Source organism: Trichoplusia ni, chromosome 9, assembly GCF_003590095.1.
Source record: "Trichoplusia ni isolate ovarian cell line Hi5 chromosome 9, tn1, whole genome shotgun sequence".
Taxonomy (NCBI): Eukaryota; Metazoa; Arthropoda; class Insecta; order Lepidoptera; family Noctuidae; genus Trichoplusia; species Trichoplusia ni.
This window is the reverse complement of record NC_039486.1, coordinates 14,425,850-14,442,899: the sequence shown is the minus strand read 5'-3', so window position 1 is coordinate 14,442,899 and position 17,050 is coordinate 14,425,850. Positions and strand designations below refer to the sequence as shown.

The window sequence follows — 17,050 nt, the reverse complement described above, 5'->3', positions numbered from 1 at the left end:
ATTGATAAATCATTCATAATCTTTCAGCTAATTTTAACCTCTGTAGAGCTTGTTTCCTGTCTACAGATGTTCAGGGTGCGATGCTGGCTAGTAGATACAGAATACCAACTGGGCTGGCTTCCGATAGCCAGTAATTCAGCATGTTCCATCAGAGACATATCTTTCAGTCATTTCTGTCCGCGTAATGCTAAGTGATCAAATATTTTATACTGACAATCAAATTACATATTCCTAATGTAATAAAATAGGATAAAATTATTGTCACTTGAAAAGAACTACTAACTATAATAATAATTATCATATAATTACTTAGGAGCCAAGTCAAGTTGTCGTCAGCATTACCTCTAATAGGAATCTTAACGCTTTTCCGACTGACATTGTATTATATACTCTGTGTAAGATTTCATATTCAATGTAACGTGTTCCTGGCTTGTTGCCAGAGGACGCCCAGTTCCTCAAACCATGATATGGCATTTTAGATGGACCGTTGTGGAGACGGTTACTCCTTCGTAACAGAAATCAGGTATTCTGCCTGTTAACGGATTGTATGAATCCTGTGCTCCTGTATCTATAGTGGCCTGCGACTGTAAAAAGGAAACTATATCATAACAATTTTATGTAAAGCTTTTGTAAATTTTGAAACCCTTTGTGATTTGAACAAAGAGTTTAGAATTTTCTAGAAAAGACAAAAATTTAAAGTAGGTATTTGCTATTCATCGTTGTGATTTGGATGGTATTTAAAAATATTGTATTTTTAATTATTCGGATGATTTTTACTTTTAATACATTATTTAGTATCGTATCAAAAACATATTACAAATTCAGTAGGTACACAGATCACTGAATGGACATTTAATGCAGATTAACATTTTTTTGAACAAAATAGTTAAAAAATATTACACTTAAAACTCTACGTAAATTTAAAATATCAATGGTTACACTTAATTTTAGCCACAAAACATCGTCATCATTTAAAACTAAAAGTTATTTACCATCATAAGTATGAAAAAAAACGTGTCCATTTTAACGAACAATACTACAGAAAAGTAGTTTCGTATCATGAAACGAATGTAAATTGTTGAACGAACTAACTCCAGCCATTTGGCTAAGTAAGTTCTGAACTGCGATGGAGCCGTAAACTTGTGGGATTTCCACTTTATTAAATAATAAACAATGTAACTACATGTTATGTCGAATTATATTCGGATTAATTATGAACTTTGTGATACTTTGTTGATAGGGAATTACAGAGTTTTGTTTATCCGTACATCGAAACTTCTGATAACAGCTTGAAACTTTTATGCAGGTACTTTTATACATCGGTATATGTAATCTTTTGTAGTACAACAGGGGGAGTCGTTGTTTTATGTTGTGCAGTGGAACCAGACATGAATTTTCTTCCAAAGATCAGTTTAAGATCGATACTTTGCATTTTAGTTATCATTCGTCATCATCATCGGCATCCATCCAAATATACATACGCGAATTGGATTATTTTAAATGGAAAATGCTCATTTAAACACGCCCATAGAATATTTTAGTACAATTATAATATTACTCAATAGTAATATTTAATAAACTACTAACTACTCAATTATAAATTTATAATGAAGCTTTTCATTTCATCATTATTCAAATAACATTTTCTCATCATAAAATTTTTATTCAACTAATTTTAAATCCAAACATAAACCTCAAGCGATAAATTCCGCGCTAATAATTTCAGTAAGTTTTTATTTGCAGTAAGATTTTCCATATCCAGATATCTCTAGCCAGCATTCAGTTTTGCCACCGGGAAAATATGCAACTTCAAATTTTAAGTCCAACTTTTTCCGCGTGGCGACGCTAGAAGAATACTAATTCCCGAGGCGGCCGGCGGCGGATTAACCCGCACCCGAAACTCCGCGGCTGTTCGGCACGGTCTAGTGTGACTGTGTGAACGAGACCTCCTGTTTTCGGCTCCCCCCTTCTACCCCCTTTTTGTTTCCATTTTCGTATTTTCGGGAGTATTCTTTTAGATTTTTTGGTGTATGCTACGGTGAATGGAGATTTGGGTGGGATATTATGTGTGTGGAGTAAATTTTCATTTTAGTTAATATTTTAATGTATATAATTTGCCTAATCTGCACCATCCACATGATCAGGTTGAGAATTACATTTAAAGAAAATGTTCAAAACTAAGGAGTGTTAAACTTTAGTTTAGAACTATTTCTGACTAATCCTCAACCACATCATCGTTATTCTAACAAGTTCAAAGAACATAAAATTATCCAAAACAATGTCGAAGAACAAGAAACAAAAAACAACTTTGATGTCCAAAACTTCAATCTGTAAAAACGTGAACAAAAAAGTCAAAACAAAGTCCAACAAAAAGGCGGAGCTCTGGAATCCACTGTATTATTACGTAATTAAACAAGAAAAACGTCGGCCACTGTTGTAAAAAAGCCAACAAATCCGCCGCCGAAAGGAAACGCAAACAGCAAGGTAGCTATGTGCAAATTGCCAAGAAAGAATTTAGCTGGAAAAGACCAGCAAAAAGTTTAGGCGGTTGGACGTTGCAGGGATATAAACAAATAGACGTACGACTCCGATCAACTAGATTGTGGATTATATTTTACTGGCCACGAATTTTGTTTAACATTAAAAATGAGAATACAGCCTTACAATGTTGTGTCACGAACGTGTGTTGCTTCGAGTATATAAATTCTTTTGCTTTATTGAAGCGCTATTTTAAGTTGGAGTGCTGTTAGGCATTTGATTGTATTTAGGGTACATATCTTCACGTAAATTAACTAATGGATTTCTATATCCTATTAATTATCTCTAGTTACAAAATTCAAGAACCCAAATATTAATGATGCACCAAAAAAGAAAATTAATCTCATCTTAAATTGTTTCACAGCTTTCTAAACTATACACTAGCTGCTAAACTAAGTAATTAATATTCTTGCTTATATATTTATACTTAAACCTTGCCACAATAAACCCAAGTTCATTTACAATATAAACTTGAAGAGGATTATCCCGAACAGTTTTTGTTCCTTATTTGTCTGTGTAACGCAGACTGCAATAAATTCAGCGACGAATTTTCTATTAATTAGCGTGCTTATGGCAAAGTGTTTTAACTCAGTGTCTTTGGAATTATCACTTGCAACTTCTGTTTTAATCTCTTTTAAATGTTTTAGTGCAGTTTTTATACGATTTTGACAGACTTGGATTTTGCTGAAAATTTTGGCGATTTCCCAGCGTAATTTAGAAGTCACACAAGAGTATTATTTTATGGAATTAATTTGACGAATTGCTATATTTTTTTATCTAGCCCACTATGTCCCGCTACTGGGCAAAGGCCTCTCCCAAATCCTTCACATATATTTTACCTATAAAAAAAGATAGGAACTATTTTACTGTCATATTGATAAAAGCAAATCTGTTCGAACTTAGAAAAAAGAACAAAAATAGGTCTCAAGTAATCTTAACAAGCGCCTAACCAGTCTACGAAGAACACATACAAGCCTTCTTTACTACGTATACATGTATATTTCTTTGCGAGAGGCTAATTAAAACGCGGTGATAATGTAATTCCGCTCGAGGCATCGGGCCTTTAGTTAAGGCGTGCCTCAAGACGGGCCCGCCTCGAATAGATCAAATTACTTTAAAAAGAAAACTGTTCTATGAGATTTTTATTTTTCAATTTGTTTACTGTCAATGTTATAAAAAGTTACCGCAATCGCTCCTTTAGGTGAGTGACATTTTTAACTTTGTTAACCTCAATTGTATGAACGTAAGAATGTATGAAAATGACATTTCTGTTTCTGATAAGTCACGTGACTTTGACCTGTCAAGTTCATACATTCGAGCGTTTAATATCAATTGGTTAAAGGGAATGTTCTTTTAACGAGTAAACTTAGTATTTTGGAGTTTATATTTCATTTTCTGTTCAAACAGTTATGGTTTGATAATATTTGCCAACGCTGTCGCTGAGCTCCCTATGGAGATGGATGTATGTACAGTTCTTGAATGAGGAATTATTGTTTGATTTTGTTAAAGCACTTAACATGTATAGTTATTGCAAAAAAAATAATGTTTTAGACTCCATTGTTTAGGTCCCAAATAAAGATGCATGATCTAGGTGCATTTTTGTCTAAAAACTCAGTTTAAAAATAAAACGCGACTAAAAAATTATTCAAAACATAAACTCTTAACAAAAAAAACAGATGCGACTTTAAAATCTAAACAGTTGATTTACAAAACCTACAATACATCAATCTATATTAAATAGAATCCATATTAAGCTTATTCGAGAACAAGTTTTTTAAAAGGCTTTACGATATATTTTGTTCAGCCCAGTCCCACTGGATTCACCTGACAACTATATTTTAATTTTTCGGTAGTACCAAGCCATAAATTACACGACGATGTAATTATAATATTGTATTAGATAATATCAGCATATTGCGAACTATTGAGTAATTAAATTCAATTAGCGTTAGATGTATGTGGAATGTTAATTAATTATGCTGTCATCATTACAAGTACGTTATCATCGATTTTAACAAATGGTGATGTTATTACCACAGTGTTATGCCTTTGCAAAGCTGTGGGTCATTTACAGACTTGTATGTATTTAGAAGCAGAAGAAAGTTATTTGTATTTTAGAGTTGCCTATTATTTGTAGGCTGATTAAAGGCTGCCAGGCTAAAATGGGATTGGGCGGGTCATGTTAGCCGCATGGAAAGCGATCGTTGGGCCAAAGTCACCACACTATGGGAGCCAACGGATGGACGGCGTCGTCGTGGGCGACCTAGGAAACGGTGGCGAGATGACCTTAACGCTTACCGCGCAGGCTGGTACTATGCGGTCCAGAGAGAGTCGTGGAAGGATTTGGGGGAGGCCTTTGCTCAGCTCGGCGGGACACAGTGGGCTAGAGAAAAAAAAATATTTTTGTAGCGTTCTAGGTCAGGTTACTTCGATATTTTATAATTCTTTCATAAACACACAATATGTAAAACTATCTTTTTCTTCGTAAAACTCGCTTTTACCGAAATATAAAGCAACATTTTTATTACATATCTGCAAAAAGTTACGAACTCCGAACAAAACCATTTTTTCTGTTCAAAATATATTCCTATTGACATTCCAACCCCAGCGCTCCCTCAAAGCGTGAGCAAACACTATAAAAAAGCCAATATTTCCAAAGTACACAAGTGATGACGTGCTATAGACAATCTTATCGACTTCCTGACCGATCATTTCAATGCAAATATAGCCGGCAGCCGGCCAGCACGCAACCGGCCAACTTGATACAATACACTTTATATCTTTTCTGACATTCAACTGGAACTAATTTCAACCAACAATGTAAACTTGAAAGCGAACTTTTCCACGAAAAAAATGCCTTACCTGAAACATTTTCTAAAACAAAATCACTTTTAAATTCAAATCCTTAAGTCGGAAATTTCAATGTCAGTCAATCTGAGTTAGAATCTCTTTTATTTTGGATATATTTGAACAGACTTGCAGCGTTGCATCTTTTCAGTCGTCTCTGAAGGAAGGAAACTTTTCCGACTATACTTCGGTTTTTCATGGATTTTTTTGCTCATTACCGATTCGAAATTTATAAGTTTGCGATATTCTCATTAAAATAAAGTTTGTTAGCCTTCTTTTGTTTGCTAGCGTTAATTACTCTGGAGTCTTCTTTGTATATCTTTAAAGCTACTCGTACATGAGGCAATCCGACCCGACCATACATTATGTAAGTGTAAACATATTTGTAAAAGTTAGTACATCGGTAGGTACAACCCCTTGGAAAATTAACACCTGCTATTGGAGCATTGCGTTGCTTTGTGTACGAAGATCCTTATTATTTTACGATGTAATGAAACTTTATCTCAATTTATTTGAATAATAAACTGTAAGTATTTATTCAGAGTGGTTGTAAGTTTAAATTTAAGATGTTTCTGTTGGCTGTTCTGTGTTACTCTCGTATTTCATATTGTGGACATTGAGAGCACAAAGAAAACTAATTAGAACTGTAGTTCACCTGTTTCAAGAGGTTTTATTTTAAATGGAAGGTTTGTTTATTTTCTATAGTTATATTTTAGCATCCTGTTATTTTTTACTTCGAAATTTAAGTAAAAGATTTTCTTAAAATAAATAACTCAAGTTTAATTAAAGCTCTCTTGAAACATTTCTTTCAATTATTCAGACCCTTATTCATCTTATTGTCATATATCTCAACAGGCACTCCAGTCTAAAGAAGCAAAATCAATAAACTAAGAGATCAAGTTATTAATCATCTATTAACTACGAAACACAGCATGTTAAGCCGTGCCTTAGGTTACTTTTTTACGACTTCTACACTGTACACTTAGGAATTAATCCTTAAAAGGTAGGTTTTCCACGAATATTCAAGTGACACGCATAGACACTCAGACTCAGAACAAGCATTTGTGTATCACACCAATACTTGCGCTACGCGGAGTCAAACCCGCCACATGACTCAGTTCAGACTCATGACAGTTTGTTGAGGTGACTTAAACCACTCGAATATCTTGATAGTAACTGTCGTGAGAATGATTCATTATTAAATGATGTAACGGTTTACTCACCAGTTCGACTCGCGATCCCGCCGCGTCTGCTCATGATTAAGGACTCCGGTTGGGTCCGAAACTAGTCGGGCTACCCTGATAAATACGCGTGAGTAAACCGTTACATCATTTAATAATCACTCGAATATCGATGCAATCAAACAATTTTAATACGGTCTTACAAAAGTCAAATCGACAAAACAAAACAATACCTTACAAATATTTCTTTTAACTCACACTCGGGTCATAAAGTCCACCAAATTTCTTGTAAACAGTATTCTGTGAATTGGAAGCTGAACCTATTAGGACTATTGCAAAGTGATATATGGAGCAGAAACTGGTAAGAACCGGTTCTAACCTATAATTGGAAATTGAAATGTCGTAGACGGGGCCTTGTGATGAATGGGTACTCTGTATTTGTGGACTCTATTGTTTTGCTTGAGGCAGCTTGGAGGAATTGCTATGAGAGAAACTAATTCTGAATCGTCGATTTTTCAAAGCGTTTAGTTGATTATTGTTTAATAGATGCAGTCCAAAAATGGGATGAGTATGAAAAAAGCTACATATCAGTAAAATACATACTTAGCAATGAAATCTACCATTTATTAATATATAGGTTTGCCTACTTTTTTAAATAGCTTTGATATTCCTTATGTTCAGTTTATATGAACCAGATTTAGCACGTCGCGATTGGAGACATATTCATGCTAAAGGTACAGACGTTCTGTGAAACTTTATAACTTGTGCTTTAGTGCAATAGCAAAATGCATTGCAAGAGCCTAACAGCACCCAACAAACTTAACCTAAAATTAATTCACGCAAACTTTTTTTTAAATACCAAAACCCGTATGTTAACCGCATAGGCTTGGCTGGGCGTAACAGTAGCAGATTACAGCGGCTTAGATAACGTTGCTCGGAAATAAAACCCGGCTAACTACTAATTAGCGGGTTGTGGCTCGTAGCGGTCGGCGTCGATGCAAATTCGACCGGCCAACGTAAATTAGCGTGGTGTGCTAATCGTGTGCTATTTCGCCTATTTGATACGCTACAATCGGTTTATACAAAATCGTGTTATCGTCCATGTGCAGGTTTGTGTTGATCGTTGTTATTTGGAACTGCAAAAGCCATATATCTCAAAATAAAAGAAGGTTGCTGAGAAAAAACGAGATGACTCAACGTCGGTTGTCTTAAACGAGTAGAAAAATAATTGAATGAAAAAAAATTAATGAATGAATTTCAGTAGACGTTTCTTAATATTGTGTTGTTATTAATAAATAAAAATGATTGGAATATGAAAACTTATAACATGGTGGGTATATTAATACCGTAGACACGGATGCTCTTATAATATTTTGGGCACGTGCAAGTAAAATATTAAAAGACACAACAATTATGATGCGACATGGCTTTGTGCTTGATCAAACAACAGACTCGCTTATTCTCCGCCGCTCAGCTGATGAAATTATATTCAAACGTCTCAATTTCCATTGAATCCTTTACGGTATTATTATTTTTCAAAACTAGTAATGCCAATGCTCATTGCAAAGTACGTTGTCCAAATCCGAATTTAATTAAAATCAAACTTGTAATGGTCATTGTAATTTTCGAACTCTGGCTATTTTAAAAACTATATGATATTTCTCTAAAACATCACTCAAAGGTATCAAAGAAATCATAACTTAATAAAATTTCTTGAACTATGATGTGCTGTTTTTATATAGCCTGTATTTATTCTTATTGATTGAAATTACCTGGAAATACCTGTCTACTGTGTACATGCCCATCAAAATTATCGCACATTCGATTCCTACCATTATATCAATCGCCTGTCTATATGTCCGTCACATTTCAACGCCAGTTCCGAGACTTGCAAACCGTATCAAATTTCACCGAACAAAATGGATATTAAGTCGAAATACAATACGAATGGATTACAAAAATATTGTAAGCCTAAACCAAATACAAAAATACTTTTGTAAATGTAACGATAAGTTTTGAAAAGTTTTTTCGTTGAACGTTTTTTTTTTTTGAGATTCATGGCTTTTATAATCTTACTAGCTGACCCAGCAAACGTTGTTTTGCCTGTTATTTTATTTCTAGTTGTATGTATTTTTAATGGCACATTATAAAGAAACATAGAAACAAAAAAAAAACGTCCAAAAAATCAAATACATTTTTTTGTGTGAGCAACTCTCAATACTTAGGGGTATGAAAAATAGATGTTGTTCTATTCTCAGACCTACCCAATATGTATACAACGGTCGAACCGTTTCGAAGGAGTACGGTAACTAACATCGTGACACGGGAATTTTATATACTAGACTAGAAGATATACCTTTGTTGTCATTTACGTCGCAAACCCGTCTAAGCACAGTCAAATAAAAACCCTGAAACTCAACCCCGTACCAACATTACCATAACAAGACCGCTCGCAAATCTGTATCACTAGATATTATAAATCAGACTTAACCCTTTAAAAGCTGCGACGCATTACCATACGTCATAATAGAGAGCGTTTCATCTGCGATGGTCCAGCAACACGAATAAATCGGCTGCCCAGCTTCCGCGCAGCCATCTTGGATTGTGCTAACGGGTTCATTTCCTGCGCCTATACATTTCCGGGCCATTCGATGTTGCCAAGTCATAATTTTTAAAGCTTGCCGGTACGTACTGTAAAGGTTTTCGTTTATGTTTTAAAGAAATGTCCCGTTTTGGGACGTAATTATCTTGGGTATTAATTGTGAGGGTTGAATTGTGTTTATTTGTTAATTTCAGGGGTTGGGTGGGATTTAGTAAAGAAGCCATGAAGTCGAGATTGTTTGTGTAATGGCCGTTCGGGGTTCCTTATTACATGTTAATTTTAGGTCTGTGCTCGTTAATTTTAAGAGATTTATTGGATTAAAAGGTCTGGTGTTTATTGCGTTAATTTTGTATTAATATGTTTTTGCTCATTTTGTGTGAACACGACTTATATACAAAATTATTTTACATTTAATATAAGCATTGCAAATAACTGCACGCATAACCAAATGCGAAACCCTCTGTGCGCGACGGGTCATGGATTCAATCTCCGCGTAGCACAAGTATTTGTGTCATAAAAGCAAGTTCTGAGTCTGGGTGTCTTACGCTTGTGACTTAAATGATAATGAAACTCCTGCGACACAAGGATTTAATTACCTAGTGATCAGGGAGTTATCATTTTAACGAAAAAAAGACGTGTTACCAAAAAGAAAAAGTAAGCTAGTAGCTAATAAATTAACATAGACTTTTGTTTTTACTTGAGTTTTCGATTTAATTTTGCGGTACAACTGGTTAGGTTTGAACTAACGACCTCTCAATAGCGTCCAGAACTCAGTGCCGGTCGCCTTCAGCTGTTATGTCTACAGTTCATAGACTGTATTCAATGTAAATGTTATGAAAACGAGCTAAATTGTATAAAATCTTTAGAAAATAAAACGTGGCTAAATACTGAAGGTACAATATTGAGATGAGGTTGCTTCTTTTAACACACCTTGGAAAAACAAAGCATTTAAATAAAGAGAGACAAAGAAGGAGACTAAAAACATATTGCTCTTTAGTGTGATAGTAAAACGATAAGACTTGGCTTTTTTTTTTAATTAATTAATTTTGTTAAGGTGGGTTTTCACAAACATTCAAGTCACATGCGCATAGACACTTAGACTCAAACATTCGTGGATCACACAAAATATGCATATCCTACGTGGGGATCGAAGCCGTGGCGTCCACCACTCGGCCGTCTAGGTCATTTTTGACGCGTAAAATATGTATTTCTATTAATGCAATCTTACTGGGATTGAAATATATTAAAGGAAACTATAAGTTTCTTGAGACAGTTAAGTGATGTCTGTCATCGTCATTGCTCCTAGTGACTAGTTCAGTCGGGCTAAATGCTCCTAAATTAGCAATCAATTGCCAAGACTTCCTAAATTTTAAGCTAACCTAACATGTACAGCGTAATATAAAATGCTATTAGTATATAAATGCATGTTGAGTCTGCAAGGATGGCCTTTTAAAATGTGACACAGACAAATGGTTGGGACATGTTGCATGACACTGCGATCTTGTGTCCCGGCGTCCGTCGGGCTCTCAAATTATTAAGTGATGCTCGTGTTATCAGAGCAGCCTTTGTTATTTGAATTACTTTTTAGCTTTTTTTGTTGATATTTTGTGTTTTTTATGTGAATTGGACTGCTGATTGCTTAGCGATACAAATAAACGCTCATTTTAAAATTTGTTTTTGTTTGATTGCTTAGCGATTTAAGTTATCGCTCTTTTTAAGATATAACTGTAAAAACCATAGTTCCTGATTTTATATAAAGTTTGCTTGATGAATTGCCGCGATTAATGTGGTAGTGACAATTATAACTTTCAGCTTAATGTCGAAGCAATAAGGTTGGCACTAATCAAGTATTTTTTTCTTGCACCGCACGATAAAAGTCATCTTTTTCGCCATCATCCTTTACTGCCTTTGGGTGGTCTTATGTTAGGTGTTGCTTTATGCTTATAATATACATGAGTGCAGTTTGAGCCGTGTTATTTTCAATACTAACATTTCATTTGTTACTAGCAATGACAAGCTTCTAATTTCTTCTTAAAATAATTGTAATAAAGCCACATATATCACAATATATCCATCAATACTTTAGAAGACGTACCCGGCAGGTGCTTACAACTAACGGGCCGGCAATAATGTGATCGCTTCATTCCTATTCGATCGACATCGCCGCCGACAAATAAACCTACGTTCGATGTAATCCAAACACATATCAGCGGACATTTTCGAAGCGACAAACTGCAACGGAATTTTAATTTTTTTATTGTGATTTTTTGATGTTGATACTCGGATTAAGCTGGGAATGTTACTCTGTTTACGATTATTGAAGGGTGTGAGTTTGTTTAAATTTAAAATGTTGGTTTGTTTGTCAAGTCTTGGTGTAGTAAATGGGTGAAGTAACTGGATAGGAAGTTTTCTTCTTTATGTGATTATTTAATTTGAGGGCTAATATGGCATTTTGTATTCTTGTAACCTACAGTAAAAGTGAAGCATTGTATGTAATTCTAAAGCTTGTTTGTATGTCACGTCGATAGTTACCTTTTATTCTACTAAAAACGTCCAAGATCAGTAGCTCGACGCCAAAAAATTAAATCATTCATTTCTGACATTACTGACCCCTGGTGTAGTCTACACTAAATCAAATTACATTATTATTACTGGATATAATAACATAACCCTTACCTAATTGTATACAATGTAAACAATCGAACGAACAGGCAATTATAATTAACTGTCGCAATACTGAGTTATAGCTTGCTCCGTGATGACGTGGACTTAATTACAGGCCCTTAAGTACCTTGTTAATGTTAATATTGTGATTCCGTATACCTACTTCTGAAGTCGACAGTATAATTTGATTGCTCATTTTATTAATATAGATGTTAACCTAATTTGTATAATTTATCTCCGTTGTTTGTATCTATTGTTAAGCCTATTATGAAGAATAATTTTATTAAGTTACCTTATTATGTTATGCTATCTTTGTCACTCCGCTTGACCGTGATAAAGACGGCATGAGTATCATACCGTGACTTTTATCAGCGTCTTTTAAGGTACTTTCAAAACTGAATTTTGCATCGACTTGGTCACTAATGTGTCGTCATTTGTTTCAGGGTGTGCATTTCTGACATATTTCAATCCAGAGAGCGCTTCGAGCGCTCAAACGGCGCTACATGAGAAACGGACACTACCAGGGGTAAGCATTATTATTACTTAGCTAGCAAAACTTAATGAGCATTACTGAAGGCCTATCACCGTTCCACAAAGTATTTGTGCAAGAGAGATGCAACTAAACACCGTATAATGCGTTGTCTACATTCCAAAACGAGATAGATAGATAAAGATGCTAAAGGAGGTGATAAGCTTTCTAGTTTTTATTTCTATTACATTCAAAGCGAATTCAGAGATTTGTTCAAAGGAAAATGTATTTTTGTTACTTAATATTGACCTTCCAGCATTAAGTTTCCAGAACGTTCTAATATTTCTAAAGGCGCCTGATTTAACCTCTCAAATACGTGCGTATCTGGCTCACAAAAGTTCTAATAAAAAATACATTGTTAGGACAGACATTTAAACGGCTCCTTTCAGGGCTATAAAAATGTTTTATACCTAACCTAGTGTTCCATTATGCGAAAATAACAAAGGTATAATATTCAAATTCGAGTGAAGCAATTGTGCTGTGTTAAATTTAAAACCGAGACGGGCAATTAACTACTGCTTAGTATTCAGACTTTTTCCGAATTACTTCATTTTATTTTAGGGAATGAAATTACTGTTTAATTAGGGTTTTGGTGGTTGTAGATATAAAACCTTTTTGTGTGGTCGTAGTAAAACATTATGATTAACCCAACTGTCTTTGTACTCAGTTTCCAAATCATGGCATGTTTTCAAAACAAAAAATAAGATCCAAAAATACATGTGCACATACATAATGGAACATTTCGAAAAAGTTTGGTATACATGTGCCCTCCCCGATCCCTGACGCGGAAAGCATGTTAATATCGAACCCTTGACGTAAAAACATCATGCATGCACGATCTTGACAGGTCTCCGGAAGACCGAAATAGGTTTAATCATTGATTGCCTAGTGGTGAAGAATATTGAAGATTAAAAAGAGTACTAATTCGTTCATTATTTTTCTTGGTCCATAATACGGCGATATATATATATACAATAAATTACAAAAACTTATCTTTATACTGAGTGCGCGCATTGTAGCTAAACTAAAACTATTATTTTTCGGAAATAAATATTGGATGTCTCATACAAAATTATCATAAGCTGAATAAATTTAGGTATTGGCCATGATATCAAAACACAATTATTTTCTCAGAAAAGATACGGTATTGGAAATACAATCGGAGTACATTCAAACCCACTGTATAATATTATATAGGTTTATGTGATAATATATTTTATGATTAGCCTACGTCACCCCATTCATCCGACTCCCCGCCAACGCGGCACCGCTTCGACACACGACACGCCAACGCACCGTGCTTTAATTTTTGATCTCATTCCTAATCTTTCCATAAAGTCATACTCCAGAGTTCTGAACGTCCGCTCTGAATATAAATTGTGTCATTTTAGCGAAACCGTAATGGAAAAGCAGATTAAATAATTCAAGCGTAAGAAATTTTGAGCCCATAACAGCATTCATAAATGATGAGGTTAACACATCGGGCGCGTGCGGCCGTTTTCGCATTATGCCGCGTACTATAAGTATGTTGTGACACTTGACGTCGCCCGCGAATATTCTCGAAGGGAAGTATGATTATTTTTTTGGTGGAAAGATTGGATATGTATGCGTTGGGGACTTGGCCTCCCCTGATAAAATGCAACGGATTAATGATTAGCTTTTGCTTTTGTTTACACGTATATGGGGGAAGTACTCAGATATGGTTTTCTAAAAATGGTATTTTTACTTTCAACTCGTTTTAAACTAAATAAAAATAATTGACACTTCAGATTTTATTATTTCTTTTAATATATAGCGTCCTTGTAAGAAAAAGTTAAAAATTGATCAATTTGTAGAAATATCATTTTCCTAATTTATTTTTTCTTTCTCGCATTATTTATAAAGCCAGTGACAAAATATATACCTAACATTACAACAGCCGTCCATAAAAAATGCAACACTCTTTAAACTTTACCAAGTCAAAACCAAGAAAATCTAGGCTGAAAACTGTAAGTAGTCAGACGATATAATTGCATGCACTACACAGTGTTAAGAGAGGCGCTAACTGAATGCGAGGCGGCGGCGGGCGGCGGGCGTGCTTATTGCGGGACATTTTTGGCACACCTTTTACATGTGCTGTAATTATGCGGTATTTAACACCATTCCGGCTTATTATATATCTTCCTGTACGTAAGATACTAGACTTTGGTTGGAGTTAAAGTTTGATATATTTGTGTTTTTTTCTTAGGGGTTTGATAAATGATTTTTTTTTCGGTACATGCTTAGATAAGCGTAGAGCGTTGATTTAATACGTGATTTTTTTAAAATATTTTTTTTTAAACCCAGTTATTTAATTTTATATGAAAAATGTAGAATAAGAATGGATGATCTGGAACAAAAGTTTCATTATTTTTCAGACTAAGAAAAATAATGACTGATCCGGTTAATGTCAATGACATTTTTGTTATATCCACAAATAAAATATTATATATGAAATTTTAGTGGATCTTTTAAAGAAAACAAAAAATCTAACCACTACACACGCACATAAAACACTTCAAAAACATGTGCAAGTTAAATTATGCATAACATTCTACAGGCAACCGTATTCCGTACATCCGTTGTCGCGAAAAAAAATATCCCCTATACACAAAAGTAGGTGAAATAAATCGCAGAGATAAATTCTTACCGCAGACAATGACACATGGAGAAATATTCTGGTTGAACACTTTTTAACGATTTTCGTATGCCCGTAATAACGTCACGCGTTTTTGGAACGTTAATATAAGATTTTAATTTTATGTAGGCATTAACACATTATACACTTGAGCTTTCTAACAATTTATTAAATGATGAAACGGATGATATACTAAGGAGTATCAATAGAGATTGCCCGACTAGTTTCGTACCCAAACAGAGTCCTTAATCATGAGTCGACGCGGTCCCTAAACTATGTATAGTCAGGCAATACCACTAAATACGCGTTACTATAAAAATATTTCTTACAAATTATTTGAAGTTCAACCATAAAAATTAGAACTAAGTAGTTCGAATGTCAATGTCAACAAAATACCAACGCTTATGATATTCGTTAGATACCATTTTACCTATCTTTTTAACAAATGACAATCGATTATGTTTATATTGTATTCGGAACTAATTATATACCTATAAACTGTACAGTCATTCATCAAATCCTTGTAAAACCAATATCATATTAACAAACTTAACCTATTTTCTCATGCCGTCCAATTCAAAACTGAATTTAACAATGGAAAATAAATATTCACTGTTGAACAATCATAATCACTCTACACCTCTGCCCACCCTTTTAAGGAATACCAGCGTTAAGATAAACATACAGGATCAACAACAAAAACAAATACGTACCTTAGGTCGTTACGACTAGGCCAAACGAGACATCAACATCGTTTATTTACACTATCTTCGGTTTCGTCTTAAAATAGTACCAATTTATTGTTAGTCGTTCTCATTATAGCTATTCGGGGGTTCTGTACTATAAATATCGACTCGAGGTGTTAATCCTAAAGAATTTACGTAACTGTCTTGTATAATGCGGTGTTTGTAAAATAAAAAGGATTATAGTTTGGCTAGAATTACAAATATGCTTTAGTTTAATGTTTGAATGAATAAGTGCCAAGTTTGATGCTTCGTTGATTTTAGAGATGTAATTTATTGTGATTTTGTAGAGTTCTTACTGTTATAATAAACTCATTTTAATATAATATTTTTTAAGCGCTGAAAACCACAAAGTACTGAATATACATTTTAAATTCTAACTCATTTATGACATGAAAAAATCTTATCTATTAATTTAAAACAAACATTTTTTTTAAGAAGTAAAAATATCATCTCTACCTCGAATTTAATTTTAGTAATACCTTTTTACCGTAATTCATTTTTACACCACAATTAACTTACAATACTGACTATCATTCCAAGTGTATACGTTAATAAATGTCACACATCTGTATTGCCACACCATGACAATACATAATACATTAACATCGCATTTTCTCAATTCAAACATCCAAGTATGTAAATAAACGGGGGGGGAGGGGGTTAAATAAATTCGATGGATAGAAACTGTATTTTCCTTCCATTCGAAAACCAACTTTTATCCCACAAAAACATTCACGTAAGGAAAACCCCGCAAACACATATAGAAAACGCCGTGTAATATTTTCATAGGTAAATTTGAGTCTGCTTGGAAACATCTCTGAGGGATTGACTAGAGAACAGTAACGCATACATATGCTATTTGCGTACGTGACGTATGCTAAATCATACATACACATGCATACGTGGATGAGATGCCTAATGCTTTTGTTTTATGGATATTTACGAGAGTAATGTGATGGCTTTTTAAGTGTAACACAATTTAATTTAAATGCAAAATAATTATGACGCACAAACATTGCTTTTATTCGTTTTATATATTTCATAATTGTTTTCGTAATAGTTCGTAATATGTAAGTAAATTCTTTCTATACATCAAATATACGAATTCATAACCATAAGACAATATTCGTTCCTCCCAACCAACTAAATCACATAACGCGACATTCATCATAATGATTTACAAACGATCAAAGAAAAATAACAGCCACTATTTCTGAAACACTTTTATATTCAGGCCACATCGTTCGTCACTGAAATTCAAGTCAAAGTAACACCAGGACTCGGTAC

The 17,050-nt window shown here is 34.2% G+C and overlaps 1 protein-coding gene across 1 annotated transcript in view; it reads left to right on the top strand.

Moving 5' to 3' along the window:
- LOC113497243 (CUGBP Elav-like family member 4) overlaps positions 1-17,050 on the top strand; it is a 519,343-nt gene that overhangs the window by 36,878 nt on the left and 465,415 nt on the right. The window contains exon 3 of the mRNA XM_026876709.1: positions 12,276-12,358. Within this exon, the coding sequence (XP_026732510.1) occupies positions 12,276-12,358 (83 nt within the window). The remainder of the gene's footprint in view (positions 1-12,275; positions 12,359-17,050) is intronic.